Genomic DNA, 16,090 nt, shown 5'->3' on the forward strand with positions numbered 1-16,090 from the left:
GATGGATTATAGTGTAATTAGGTCACATTTTCTTTTCTTTTTACCTCAGAACAATATAGACATTGCTTGTTTTCTGGAATTGAATGTTGTGAAGTCTGATGTCAGTCTTACTGTTTTTCTCCCTTCATTTAATTAATTCAACAAATATATACATATACACACATACATGCATTCATACACACAAATCCTATACAAATACATATATATCCACATATAAAACACACATATGTGTGTGTGTGTGTGTGTGTATACATATCTACACATTTAAAATGAGGAAATGGGTATGGGTGATGTATACCCAATAATACTTGATACAAAATCATTAGCATTCTACATAATACCTTTGTGTGTGTGTGTGTGTACACGTATACAATTTTGTTTTAATGGGGGGTTTGAACTATTAATATTAGTTTTCCTGACTTTCCAACTTATCTCCTGATTTCAAGAAGGATTCCAGAATCCTTCACATAGAACCTTGAAATTGTATATAGTACATAGTCATCATCTACAATGGAGCAAGGGTGAGGCGGGAGAAGGAAAAAGTTACTTTGACTCTGGGACTCAGAGAAAAACAAGGGAAATTAGAGGAAAGACATGAACAAATAAAAAAGCAGCCTGTAAAAGACATGACTCTGATACTATTACATTGTTTCTTTTGCTTATCCCAATACAATATCAATACAAAAGTAATCCCATACTTTCACAGATGAAATATTATGTAGACTTTGAAACTAAACTGCCTAAGTACAAATTTCCCCAGCTTCACTAATTTTGAGACCTTGTGCAAATTACTTAACCTTTTTGCACCTTAAGTGTCTTCCTCTATAAAAGCAGGAATACAGATTGCGGAGAGGGTTGCCTGAGTTAATACATGGATAGCTTAGGACAATGCCTGGCCTATAAGAGATGTTTTTCCATTTTTAGATTTCATTATTATTTGTATAACTAGATTTCACTGAAAAAAAAAAAGAAGCTGGTTTTTCTTGATCCTAACTGAAGGTGTGAGTGGAAGTTTTTCACTTTCACATCATGAGTACCACTAACTGAAAGAAATTGTAAAATGCCTTTGATCATAAAATGTACCCTAACTTCAGAGGAGTTAAAATAATATTGCATCTTAGAATCAAAGTAAGTTAGTATGCTTTAATTTAATGTAATTATAAGTTAATGTATGTGTGACATCCCCCAGAAGTGAAACTGGCAAAAAAATTTGATTCAAATAACAAATAATATAACTTCTTACTTCTGTAAATTCCATTTTGTTCAGTCTTGGTCCCATTGAGTCAGCAATATCCAATTGTTTGCAACATGCTTCTAATTATGGAAAAAAATGTTATTTGCTAGTTAGTTTGGTTGTAATACAGTCAGATTTCATATTCATTTTATAGCTCTTTAAAAGAACATAAAAAAAAGAACATAAAATTATTCCTTAATTAATGTCCATCAGTTTTTACAAGTAAATGATTATATAGTTGAGTAACACTCCAATTCCTACAAAATGATTATTTTTCCTGGCTTTTATTTAACTGAGCAACTCAAACACTGAAATAAACGTGCCTACATTTTTAATGACCAGCCTGAGATAAAGTAAAAACAAATATGCATGTCAATAGCATAAAGATTACAAAAACAACTGTGTTGGCTTATGCTAGCATTTAAGGAAGCAGGTCCTAAAACACACTTCTATAAACTTTCTTTTCAAATATTATGTCTTTAATGTTTCTTAAATTAAATAAAAAATATATGAATATGTGCTTTTAGTAAAAGATTCAAATAATACAAAAACATAAGCAGTAAAACATGAATATCTACCTTTTCCCTCTCCCCACTGCCAGCATTCTCACTCCTCTCTGCCCCAGAAGGAACCACTGTTTTTCAACTGTTGTTGCCACCTTTCAAGCAACTTCTCTAAGCATTTTTAAATATATTAGACACCTTTTATTTTCCTACACATAAATATGGTTACATTGATCTGCAACTTGCTTTTTTCACTTACTCATCTTGTAGATCTTTTCAAATAGGATCTGGAACTCAGGGAGAAGGTTTGGGATGGGAATGTAGATATACGGATGGGTCATTAGCTAAAGTCATGGGTTTAAATAAGAAAACCCAAGGAGGGTGTATAGTATGTAAAGTGATAATAGAGCCAAAAAGGAAACTCGGAAAGCCACATTTGAGGTACAAATAAAAGAAGAACCGAGAAACAAAAATGCTAAGAGGTGATCAATGATAGATGAAAAATCAAGATAGAATGATATCACAAAAGCCAAGAAAAAAAGAGTTTCATGAATAACAGAATGATCAATAACGGTAAATGTGGCAGTTAGTTCAAATAAAGATTTTTTTAAACCTCCTTTTGATATAAAATTATGAAACCTTTATTGACCTTACCAAAACACAAACACACAAACTGTTTAGAAGTTCATGATGAAAGCACTGACTTCCTCTCCTACTTCTAGCAGCAACTTCTCCTGCCTATCATAGTCTGGTACATAAAAGATTCTTTAATACTCTTGATTTTTGTAACGATTTATTATATCAGTTATTGTCATAAGAAGATTGTATAAATGTTAGTATAAGCTTATGCATTAGATGCTGTTAGCCTCATCCTAAACTTCCTCCCAAGCTCTGGATGATTATGCAGTCCAGACTGGTTTCTAATGATAATAGCTGTTATTAAGTGTATGTGTCTGTCTCCTGGCTAGACTTTGAGAAACTTGAGAGGAAACATGCCTTAGTCCTGTCTGCCTCCTCTACCTCATCGCAGTATCTGGAACTAGCTGAGAGCTTAATAACTACTGAATGAATGAATGAATGAATAAATGGTACAGAAAATACTAGATAGTATAGGAGGTAAGAAGAGAAAACAATCACTGTCAATTAGAATGGTCTGGAATTTCTCTAATTTTATCACAATTTCAAATAGAGCTCTCTTCACTCATTCCTTCTGTATACTTATCAAAAACTAAATAAATAAAAATAAAAGAAGTTATTCACAGATTTTTCTGAAGGAGAAGTTGAGGTTGTTCTAACCATGGAAAATTCTATATTTTGGATAGGCTGTGAAAAGGTAGGAGAAAGAGTTGTCAGCAAGGCCCCAATCATGTTTGGGGACCAGTTATCAGGAAGATGGGAAGCATATTTTATTTTTTAAATGAAATATGAGAATAGATTTCAGACAATCTATTGTTATCAATATAATAGCAGTCAAAAATCAATTGAAAAAAAGCAACTTGATATAAATAATGTAAATCTCAGGACCCAAATTCTAGTGCTTTATTCTACAAGTCAGAATTATTTTTATTTATTTATTTATTTATTTTTTAGTAATCTCTACACCCAACATAGGGCTCAAACTCAAAACCCCAAGATTAAGAGTCACATGCTCTTCTGACTGAGCCAGCCAGGCGTGCCTACAAGTCAGAATATTTTGCTTAATCTCATATGAGGAAACAATTCTGAAAACAAAAGCATCAAAATCTATGTTTTTCTGTAGTTATAGTACTGTCTCTTTCTGCCTCTTGTGACCATGGCGGAAATCCGCAGTTTACGTTTTTGTTGCCACAATGATGACGAATTAGAGTCAGGTCAGAAATCCTGCAATTCCTGCACAATGAAGACTTTTTCCATTCAGCCAAATATTCAAGTAGGTAAAATACTTCCTTAGAATAAATTTGAGTCTAGAAACTATTTTTTTATTTTATTTCTTATTTTTCTAAATTTACATCCAAATTAGTCAGCATATGGTGCAGCAATGATTTCAGGAGTAGATTCTTTAGTGTCCCTTACCTATTTAGCCCATCCCCCCTCCCACAATCCCCTCCAGTAACCCTCAGTTTGTTCTCCATATTTATGAGTCTCTTCTGTTTTGTCCCCCTCCCTATTTTTATATTATTTTTGTGTCCCTTCCCTTAGGTTTATCTGTTTTGTCTCTTAAAGTCCTCATATGAGTGAAGTCATATGATTTCTGTCTTTCTCTGACTGACTAATTTCACTTAGCATAATACCCTCCAGTTCCATCCATGTAGTTGCAAATGGCAAGATTTCTTTTGATTCTTTTTGATTGCCAAGTAATACTCCATCGCATAAATACACCACAACTTCTTTATCCATTCATCCATCCATGGACATTTGGGTTCTTTCCATACTGTGGCTGTTGTTGATAGTGCTGCTATAAACATGGGGGTACATGTGTCCCTTCGAAACAGCACACCTGTATCCCATGGATAAATGTCTAGTAGTGCAATTGTTGGGTCATAGGGTAGTTCTATTTTTAGTTTTTTGAGGCACCTCCATACTGTTTTCCAGAGTGGCTGCACCAGCTTGCATTGCCACCAACAATGCAAAAGAGATCCTCTTTCTCCGCATCCTCGCCAACGTCTGTTGTTGCCTGAGTTGTTAATGTTAGTCGTTCTGACAGGTGAAGGGGGTATCTCATTGTGGTTTTGATTTGGATTTCCCTGATGATGAGTGATGTGGAACATGTTTTCATGTGTCGGTTGGCCATATGGATGTCTTTTTTGGAGAAGTGTCTATTCATGTCTTTTGCCCATTTCTTCACTGGATTATTTGTGTTTTGGGTGTTGAGTTTGATAAGTTCTTTATAGATTCTGGATACTAACCCTTTATCTGATATGTCGTTTGCAAATATCTTCTCCCATTCTGTCGATTGCCTTTTAGTTTTGCTGATTGTTTCCTTCACTGTGCAGAAGCTCCTTATTTTGATGAGGTCCCAGTAGTTCATTTTTGCTTTTGTTTCCCTCTCCTCTGGAGACGTGTTGAGTAAGAAGTTGCTGCGGCCAAGATCAAAGAGGTTTTTGCCAGCTTTCTCCTTGAGGATTTTGATGGCTTCCTGTCTTACATTGAGGTCTTTCATCTATTTTGAGTTTATTTTTGTGTATGGTGTAAGAAAGTGGTCCAGGTTCATTCTTCTTCATGTCGCTGTCCAGTTTTCCCCGCACCACTTGCTGAAGAGCCTGTCTTTATTCCATTGGATATTCTTTCCTGCTTTGTCAAAGATCAGTTGGCCATACGTTTGTGGGTCCATTTCTGTGTTCTCTATTCTGTTCCATTGATCTGAGTACCTGTTTTTGTGCCAGTACCATATTGTCTTGATGATTACTGCTTTGTAATACAGCTTAAAGTCTGGAATTGTGATGCTTCCTGCCTTGGTTTTCTTTTTCAGGATTTCTTTGGCTATTCTGGGTCTTTTCTGGTTCCATACATATTTTAGGATTGTTTGTTCTAGCTCTGTGAAGAATGCTAGTGTTATTTTGATGGGGATTTCATTGAACATGTAGATTGCTTTGGGTAGTATCAACATTGTAACAATATTTATTCTTCCAATCCATGTGCATGGATTGTTTTTCCATTTCTTTCTGTCTTCTTCACTTTCTTTCCAAGCTTTCTATAGTCTTCAGCACACAGATCTTTTACCTATTTTGTTAGGTTTATTCCTAGGAATCTTACGTTTTTTGGTGCAATTGTAACTGGGATCAATTCCTTGATTTCTCTTTCCGCTGCTTCATTATTGGTGTATAGAAACACAACCAATTTCTGTACATTGATTTCATATCCTGCAACTTTGCTGAATTCATGTATCAGTTCTAGATTACCAGTGTAATCTTTCAGGTTTTCCACGTAGAATATCATGTCATCTGCAAATAGTAAAAGTTTGACTTCTTCCTTGCCTATTTGGATGCCTTTTGTTTCTTTTTGTTGTCTGATTATTGAGGCTAGGACCTCTAGTACTATGTTGAACAACAGTGGTGAGAGTAGACATGCCTGTTGTGTTCCTGATCTTAGGGGGAAAGCTCTCAGTTTTTCCCCATTGAGGATGGTATTAGCTGTGGGCCTTGAATATTTGGCTTTTATGATGTTGAGGTATGTTCCTTCTATCCCTACATTCTTGAGGGTTTTTATCCAGAAAGGATGCTGTGCTTTGTCAAATGCTTTTTCTGCATCTATTGAAAGTATCATATGGTTCTTATCCTTTCTTTTACTAATGTGGTGTATCATGTTGAATGATTTGTGAATATTGAACCAGCCCTACAGCCCAGGAATAAATCCCACTTGTTCATGGTGAATAATTCTTTTAATGCAATGCATATAATTTTCTTATGTCTTTCCTTGTATTTCTATTTTATATTATAGTTCAGACATTATAACTCTCTTTTAAAATACTGTGTATGTAAGTAATATTTTCTAGGAACTTGATAGGATGATAAAGAGATAATACAGAATATTTATAATAAAACAGCATTTCAAAAGAATTGAAAATTGCTGATTGCTTTTCTGTTTTTCTACATTCTCCATCTGGAAAGAGCAAAAGAACTTAAGTACATTTATAAGAGCTTTGAATAACATATTTCTCAATATTGACTTTTCATCGTAATCCAGCATCCCTCCCCTCACTGCTCCCCTGCAAAAGAGGGACAAGTAGAAATACCACAGGAATAGGCAGGCTTACCAAGCTGGAAATCTGGATTTTGAAAAAATTCATGAAGGACATTCTGAATCTGCAAATTAAAGAAAGTAGACCATATATTACTTCAGTTATCATACATCTAGTATTTTAGACTAAAATCCACGTAGGAACTTTCAATTTAAGTCTTGGGTAACCTTTCTAACTCAGGGACAGAAACAGTAATAATTAACATTTAGTTTATATACTACTTCAAGGTTTATCAAATGCTTTTTCATATATATCCTCAATGACTCCCATTGAGAACATTTTGTTGAGAACTAGGATGCCCAGAGTGATCCTATTTTGTCCCCTCCAAGGACATTTCTAGCAACCCTCAGACACTAGGCACCTTTGGCAACCAGTTTAGCAATCCAAAGAATCCTCTATAATTCATTCCTCAATTACTAAAAAACAAAATTTCAGAGTTCTTCTTGGTCCATTAAAAAAATTTTAATGTTTATTTTTGAAAGAGAGAGAGAGAGAGAGAGAGGCAGCATGAAGGGGGGAAGGGCATAGAGAGAGGGAGATAAGGAATCCAAAGCAGGCTCCAGGGTCTGAACTGAGAGCACAGAGCCCCACGTGGGGTTCGAATTCACAAAACCGTGAGATCATGACCTGAGCCAAAGCTGGACGCTTAACCGACTGGGCCACCCAGGTGGCGTTGGTCCATTTTTTAAAAATAGACTTGAGAGCCTGTTTCCGATTCTGTGTCTCCCTCTCTCTGCCCCTCCCCCGTTCATGCTCTGTCTGTCTCTCTCTGTCCCAAAAATAAATAAAAAACGTTGAAAAAAAAATTTTAAAATAGACTTGAGGGGCCCCTGGCTGGCTCAGTCAGTATAACATGCAATTCTTGATCTCCAAGTCCTGAGTTCAAGTCCCACATTGGGAGTAGAGCTTACTTTAAAAAAAAAAAAAAAGGAGACTTGATTTTTTTAGGTCAACTTTACATTCACAGAAAAATTGAGCAGAAAGTGCAGAGTTTTCCTTATACTCCCTGCCTCCTGCCACCACATACACAGCTTCCCCTGCAATCAACATTCCGCACCACAGTGGCACATTTGTTACAACTGATGAACCTACATGAAACATCACCACCCAAAGTCCATAGTTTACATTAAGAATCACTGTTTGATGTACATTTTATGAGTTTTGGCAAATGTGTCATGATGTGTATCCATCATTTCGGTATTATACAGAATTGTTTCATCACACTAAAAATCTTCTGTGCTCTGCTTATCCATCCCTCCGTCTGTCTTCACTCCTGGAAACCACTGATCTTTTTACTCTCTCCATAGTTTTACCTTTCCCTGAGCATCATAAAATTGGAGTCATACAGTAGATATTCTTCCAGATTGGCCCCTTTCACTTAGTAATACACATTTAAAGCTCTTTCATGTCTTTTCATGGCTTGACAGCTCATTTCTTTTTAGTGCTGAGTAATATTACATTGTTTAGGTGTACCACAGTTTATTTATCCATTTAACCATGGAGGGAAATCTCGGCTGTTTCTAAGTTTTGGCAATTATGAATAAAGCTGCTGTAAACATCCACATGCAGATTTTTCTGGGAACATAAGTTTTCCGCTCCTTTTGGGTAAATACAATAAGCATTATGGCTGGATCATATGATAAGACTGTGTCTGGTTTTACAAGAAACTGCCAAAGTGGCTGTACCATTTTGCATTATCACCAACAATTCCCACCAACTGCTACACACTTTTGGCAGCATTTTATGTTGTCAAGTTTCCAGATTTTAACTATCCTGATAGGTGTGTAGTGGTATCTCATTGTTTTATTTTGCATTTCCTTGATGTCATGTGTGGAGCATATTTTCATATGCTTATTTGCCACCTACATGTCTTTGGTGAAGTGTCTGTTTAGGTCTTTTGCCCATTTTTAAGTCAGTTGTTTGTTTTCTTATTGTAGAAGAGTTCTTTGTATATTTTGGATAATAGTCTGTTATCAGATGTCTCTTTTGAAATATTTTCTTCCAGTCTGTGGCCTACCTTCCTTGGTCTATTTTTAATAATCCATTTTGAATTAAAAATATGCTTGGCCATGTATCTAGCCAAGAAATGTTCTCACACTTATGTACACCTAAAAGAATATGTTTAACTGTTAGAGTACAGTTGTTTTCTAAAGGTAAAAGACACAGGCTCTTAGTCTACAGAAGTAATTAGTCACACACATACAATAAACAAAGAGAAAAATAAAAACTATGTCTGTCCTTTTTTTTTTAGATTTAAATCCAAGCTAGTTAACATATAGTGTAGTAATGGTTTCAGGAGTAGAATTTAGTGATTCATCACTTACATTTAACACCCAGTGCTGAACCCAACAAGTGCCCTCCTTAATGCCCATTACCCACTTAGCCCATCCCTCTACACAACACCACTCTAGAACCCCTCAGTTTGTTCTTTGTATTTAAGAGTCTCTTATAGTTTGTCCCCCTCCCTGTTTTTATATAGAGAGTCTCCCTCTCTGCTTATATCTTTCTTTTTTAAATTTACATCCAAGTTAGTTAGCATATGGTGCAAGAATATGAATCCAGTGATTCATCCCCTACATATAATACCCAGTGCTCATCCCAACAAATGTCTTCCTTAATGCCCCTTGCCCATTTAGACCATCCCCCCTGCCACAACTCCTCCAGCAATCCTCAGTTTGTTCTATATATTTAAGAGTCTCTTATGTTTTGCTCCCTCCCTGTTTTTAAATTATTTTTGCTTCCCTTCCCTTATGTTCATCTGTTTTGTATCTTAAATTCCACATTTGAGTGAAGTCATATGATATTTGTCTTTCTCTGACTAATTTCGCTTAGCATAATACACTCTAGTTCCATCCACATTGTTGCAAATGGCAAAATTTCATTGATTGATGAATAATATTTCGATGGACATTGGGCTTTTTATATACTTTGGCTATTGTTGATAGTGCTGCTATAAACATTGGGGTGCATGTGCCCCTTTGAAACAACACACCTGTATCCTTTGGATAAATACCGAGTAGTGCAATTGCTGGGTCATAGGCTAGTTCTATTTTTAATTTTTTGAGGAATCTCCATGCTGTTTTCCAGAGTGGCTACACAATTTGCATTCCCACCAACAGTGCAAAAATGTTTCCTTTCTCCTCATCCTAGCCAGCATTTTTTGTTTCCTGAGTTGTTAATTTTAGCCATTCTGACAGGTGTGAGGTGGTATCTCATTGTGGTTTTGATTTGTATTTCCCTGATGATGAGTGATGTTGAGCATTTTTTCATGCGTCTGTTAGCCATCTGGATGTCTTCTTTGGAAAATGTCTGCCCTTAATGAAGAGTTTGGGAACCTCAGCCAGAGTCAATATTTTAGAAATAGCTAGAATTTAGAAATAGCTAGCTAGAATTTTTTTTAAATGCTCAAGAGAAAATTGAAGAAATTAGCTCTCATGGACCAAACAGGTCAAGAATCAGCTTACCTCAGTAACACTGAAAATTTAGAGGTAGGTTTCTGGCACTCCACTCAATATTCCAACAATCATCCTCTTATCACCCACTCTGCCTCCCCTTCACAGATATCCTCCTTTCTTACCACTACCAGAGGAATCATTCCTTTGGGGTCTAGAATCCATTCACTGAACTGCTCCTGCAGAGCCTGCTTCCGTATATTGGCCACCTTGATTTTGACTTCATTTATGCATTCTCTTTCTTCTCGTTTCTGTTTAATACTCTCCTTCATCTTGGATACTCTGAAGGAGGTCAAAATAAAAGACAGGTTGAGTTAAGACTGTTGGGTTTGATTCAGATTGTTCAAATGGCAGAAAACAAGAATTCAGAGCCTCATTTAAAATTTGTTCCTGTCTTTACTCCATGAAATCTTCTTGATTTAGGCCTGAGGTGACCCCCTCTCCCCCCCACACACTTACTGAATTTGGCACTGATCACAGGCTGTCTTCTAGTATTATTTGAGTTTTTATAGAGGTGGGTCTTATTTTGCCCAAGAAAATATCATACTTAAGAAATACTAAAATAGCCCTAGAGGCTGCCACATATACCTAAAAGCAAAGCTGAATGCACTAAAGACTTACAGTGGTGGGACTCTCTCTTCTCTGGATACAGAAATCATCTGGAAAGATTCTGATTTCCGGTCTACAGTGGAAGTATAGAAGCTGCATTTATAATAAGCATCTTAGGTAGTTCTAATGTCTTGGACCAAACTTTTGATTTCTGTCTAGGAATATATATTGCCAATTTCCTTTAAACATCCAGAGTCAAATACTTTGACAGTCCCTGAGCATCATAGTTATCCTTATATTCAGAGAGAGTTACATTATCCATGTTGGGAATGGGAGAAGAATTGTGATTTTGATTGTTCCCATATTTGTCATCCCTATTAGGACTCTAAAACCCCAAACTGGTTTGGATTGAAACACCAAAATGTCTCAAAGTAATCAAAATATCTGCTGGTTTCGAATACAATTTGCTTGAGCCCGGTATTCTTGCTTTAAAAAAGAAAGACTAAGGTCTTCCAATCTGATCTGATAGATTTGGAAACGCAAAAGAATTTACAATTAGGACTGGTAAATTGGATACCTCTAATAATCCAAAAGAATCAATCGAAACCTAAGTCATTGCTTTATGCTCATATAAGGCCTTCAAAATTTTTGTGACCACTCAAATTCTATCCATTCACTCAAGCAGTGCAAGGAACATCTTCCTCTTACAGCATCATTTGCCTATATTAAAATTGAATGTTTTATTTCATCAAAACCAATTCTAATCAGCTTATATTGAGAACTGGCTATAAACTTCGAGTGACCGCAGTGTACTAGACCATTGCTGGGCCTAACTGAAGACTCTGGACTGCTGAACAATGGGACTTGTTTTAATCAATCATGTACAAACCTATGGATTCCCTCTGTCCCATACAGTGTGATAGTTTTCAGTTGTTATAACTATAACCATTATAAACTTTTTGAAACTCCTATATTTTCCCCTTCTGTGAAGTAGTTAGTGAATTCCTCACTGCTGTATCTTCCTTTGCCTGGAAAGTTAATAAATTAAGTTTTTGCTTGTTTCTTTTTAAGCTATGGTGGTCTTAGTTTCACAAAGCTAAACTGGACTTCTTGGCATCCCTGGAGCATGTCCATATTATTTCTGTGATGAGTATTCATATAAAAATCCACATATGACATGTGTCTACTTAATTATTATACTTACTTAACTCTTATTTTTGTTTATTCACCCATATCTTATTATGAAAGGTATAATGACTGAAGCAAAGTCTAAGTTACTGGATAATCAAATATTTGAATAGATGAATAATTAGGCTTATCTAGAACTTTATAAAATGATTAAAAACAGTTATCATAGCTTCCTTATTAAATACTGAAAATTAATTCTGAGATTACAAAATTAAATAATTACCCCAAATTAAGACATATCTTGTAATAATCATATGTGCCTAAAAACAAGAACAAAAAGGCAAAAAAAAGCCCACAAAAAACCAAAACAAAACAAAAAAACCCCAAACAAACCCAAAACTCACACAAGAAAACTTTCATCATGAAAACAAAAGCAGGATTAGAATAAGTTAGTTAATTCATTTAACAAATACTTATTGAGCATTACTTATACAACACAGTGTTAGAGACTGGGGATGTGAAGATGAATACTACAGACAGTTCCTGCTTACATTATAGCAGGGGAAACAACCATTACAATTGTCATAAATGCAGTAAAAGAGAAACACAGGGTGCAATAAGAGATCATATAAGGGAAGAATTTCACAATGAAGTGGTATGTGAGCTAAACTCTAAAGGATTGGTAGGATAAGATAAAGAGGAAGGAGAAGAATGATACAGAGGGAATGGCAAACGACAAGACCCTGAGGTGAAAAGAAGCATAATATGTTTGAAGACCTGAAAGTAATCCTGTATGCCTGGAGTAAGTATAGAGTGTGAGAAGAAGAGAGGCAGCAGTGAAGGCTAGAAAGTAAGTCCTATGCTAGCTTGGTTGGATGGTGATGACGTTACCAGGATCCAGTTAACCCATTTGGATTATATTTGGAGTCTCGTGTTCAATGGCCTGGAAATACAGACTAGGTTTTGTTTCTTTATTAAAAAGAGGGATGAAATGATGTCTGAGCTGAGACCTAAAGTTTGTGGAGGATCTAGCCAAACAAAGAGAGGGACCAAGTGGGTCATACAAGGAAAGTCTTATAGGCCTACTTAGGGATTTTGGTCTTTATCTTAAGAGTAAGTGCAGACCATTGAAAGGTTCCATACTGGGGGAAAACGGAATAAGATTAACCTTTTTTAAAAAAATGACTTCTGTTACAAGTAAAGAATGGGTTGCAAGAGGGTAAGAGTGGATATAAATATACCAATCAGGAGCCTGCTGTAATAGTGCAGGTGAGAGCTGATGGTAGTTTAGACTAGGGTGGCAGCAGCAGGGAAGGTCAGAAACGAACAGATTTGAGAGAAGAAGGTAAAACCAATAGGACTTAATGATTGATGAAAAGCACACAGTCAGAAAGTAGAAGGTGTCAAGTTGCATCTCTTGGGTTTGGGCTTGAAAATCTTGATGCAAAACGAAATAAGAAAATGACTTGTGGAAGATGAAGTGCTTATGAAACATCCAAGTACAGATATTGAGTAGATACATATACTGGTCTGAAGCTCAAAAAAGATGTTTGGGCTAGAGATCTAAATCTAAGAGTCATGAAGGTACAGATGGTAACTGAAGTCATGTGTTGGAATGAGCGCACTCAGCAATGATTTTGGGTGACAGGACAACCACAACTTAAGGAACCTTAATATTTGAAGATCAGATGGCAGAGAATGAGCCAGCACAGGATACTGAGAAGAACTAAAATGAGGTAGAAGGAAAAAAAGTAAAGAATAATATCATAGAAGGGTAAGAAAAGAGTATCTCAAGGAGGAAATGGTCAACATTATTGAATATTGCTAAGAGGCCAAGTAAGATGAGGATTGCAAACTTTCCACTGGGCTTGGAAAAATGGAGAACATTGTGATCTCAGTAAGTGACATTTATGAAAGACAGCCTGGAATGAAAGCCAGATATAACAGGTTGAGAAATGTGTTGGGAGTGGGGAAAATGTATATGGACAACTGCTTTAATAAAGTTAGCTATGTTTTAGTTACATTTCTTCAACTTGAGGGTATAAATTCCTCACAACAAGAACCAAATTTTGAATTTTTTCCCTATAAGGTATGGCTCAACATTGAGTACTTGATAGTTATGCAATAAATACTGATTAACTAAGTGAGACTCCGCAATAAATCTTAATTTATAAGATTAATAATTAATAATTTATTATCTTAATACTGATTAACTGAGACTCCTTAATAAATTATTAATTTATCTAACACATATTTATTGAGCCCCAACTCATGTCAAGTACTGTGCTCAGTATTAAAAATACAGATATGATAGAAAATAGTCCTTGTCTTCAAAGAGATTATAGGGAGGTAAATCAACAATTACATTAAAAAATGTGCTAAATGCTGACATGAGCTTACAGGTGCTTCAGGAATATAAAGAAAGGGTACCTGACCCAGAGAAGGTGAGACAGAAGGTATCCAGAGGAAGTCATACTTGGGCTGATTCCTGAAGCACAAGGAAAAATTGTCCAGCAAGAGAAAGGAGGGTAAGGATATTCTAGATGGAGAAAGCTGGCACTCTGGATTAGAGGAAAGGACATCTGGCTAGTGGTTTTCTTTAGTTGATATGTAAGAGATAATAAAATTGATGTGCATAAAGAATGTAGCCTATCTAGCCCAGATGAGTGAAGTCAGGGCTTTATGATCTGAGTTCAATCTCACTACATGCTGGGTACCTCATATCTAGTGTCTGCAAGTTTTAAGCTGGACTTGATGGTGAAGATTTCTATTTCCCTCCCCCCCCACCTTTTTTTAGCAACAGTAATTGAAGAGTGGTCAAGATTTCTATTTCCAAATCAGGTGGTTGAACTCCAACTAAACCACCTTCTTGGAAGCATATGAGCAAGGCAGAGGACATTTCCCACTGGATATTTCCCATGGGAGTCCTGGAAAGCATCTATTTTGATGGTGTAGGACTGAGGTTGGGTAGAGGATATATAAACCAGTGTGGTAGCACATAAGGTCTTCCATCTGTTCTCTTCTATAAATAGAAAAAAAAAATCCTATTTTCTTCTGAGGATATCAGTTACTGGATAGTTTAAAATGAATCAATAGTTGGGGCACCTGGGTGGCTCAATGGGTTAAGCATCCGACTTTGGCTCAGGTCATGATCTCACCATTGGTGGGTTTGAGCCCCACATCGGGCTCTGTGCTGACAGCTCGGAACTTGAAGCCAGAGCCTGCTTCGGATTCTGTGTCTTCCTCTCTCTCTGACCTTCCCCCACTTGCACTCTGTCTCTCTTTCAAAAAAAAAAATAAACATTACAAAATTTTTTTAAATGAATCAATAGCTTTATCTGGCAAATCCTAGGAATTTCTGGATATCCTGGATAGTCTTATTCCAGGACCACCACACCTTGTCATGCATTGTGACAGATATCCAGCCCCAGCTGGAGTGAACTTGACTTAGGAACTTCAGTCTTTTTAACATTAGGAATGTCTATGCCACTGAAGTAGGACCACAGACTCATTCACCATCAAGTTTCAGGGTGTGTGTTTGAAGGATATTAGGATAACATTCAAGGAGACCATGATTTCTCAGTCTGTAAGAACTTGAATTTCTAAGTACTTAATAAGGGGATATATACATATGCAACAAAGTGTGACCTAGAGATGGATAGGAAACTAGTAATATATAAACATTATTATTATGCTTCGGGTTGAACAAAAGTAGAACCTACTTGATAAAGTCCTACCACACACCATTGGCTATAATAGTCATTCAAATGCTATAAAAACACATTTTCCCTATCTATCCACTCACTTTTGGCATAATCTGTTTTACTGGATTGATAAACTATGATATTCAGTATGAATTGACAAAATGATTGATATTAATAATATCACTTGTGGGAGAAGCGCCCATGGGATTTCCTAGCTTAATATAACCATAAGAGTTTGGCTGGGTAAAGAGGTGACAGCTGGTGTGGTGTATGAGCAGACAGACATCTGTCTAGGAAGTCACTGTCTCCTGGCAACCAAAGAAGATCCATATCATTCCTTTAGTCTTGCCAAGTCCTAGTGATTGGCAAGCATGAGTTAGACATTTGGGGTTTTTTTTTGAAACACAAAAAGTAAGTACTTTGAAGTAAATCATCAAACCTTTGCAGATACCAAATTCCAATAGAAACATACACAATGGGTGCTGTCATATGGTCTGCATAAGTTCTTTGAACACTATACAACGAGTTAATTCTCAGGGAATTACTGAGTAAAACATTTTTTAAAATATTAAGTAAAATAAAGAGTGCTGTCTCTTTTCCTTTTAGTTTTTACTTGGCTTATATGTATCCTTAATGCTTGAGCATTTATCCTGACTTATTTTTCTCCTTTTTGTAGCTGTGGTGGAGAAAGTAATTCTATGAAATAGTTTGTCGTGATTCTTCTCTTTGTGCGTTAAATGTTCCATTGTTACTTCATAAGGCTAATAAAGAGTTGTCAAAGGGAAAATGCACAAAAGGTATCT

General features: G+C 36.1%; 1 protein-coding gene across 13 annotated transcripts in view; it reads right to left on the reverse strand.

Annotated features, from left to right (window-relative positions):
* EFCAB5 (EF-hand calcium binding domain 5) overlaps positions 1–16,090 on the reverse strand; it is a 166,696-nt gene that overhangs the window by 97,127 nt on the left and 53,479 nt on the right. For all 13 annotated transcript variants that reach the window (XM_042916289.1, XM_042916292.1, XM_042916287.1 and 10 more), the window contains 3 exons: positions 10,032–10,188; positions 6,470–6,518; positions 1,244–1,314 (listed from right to left, as the gene is read on the reverse strand). In XM_042916289.1, the coding sequence (XP_042772223.1) occupies positions 1,244–1,314; positions 6,470–6,518; positions 10,032–10,188 (277 nt within the window). The remainder of the gene's footprint in view (positions 1–1,243; positions 1,315–6,469; positions 6,519–10,031; positions 10,189–16,090) is intronic.

The sequence above is a fragment of the Panthera leo genome, chromosome E1, assembly GCF_018350215.1.
Source record: "Panthera leo isolate Ple1 chromosome E1, P.leo_Ple1_pat1.1, whole genome shotgun sequence".
Classification (NCBI taxonomy): Eukaryota; Metazoa; Chordata; class Mammalia; order Carnivora; family Felidae; genus Panthera; species Panthera leo.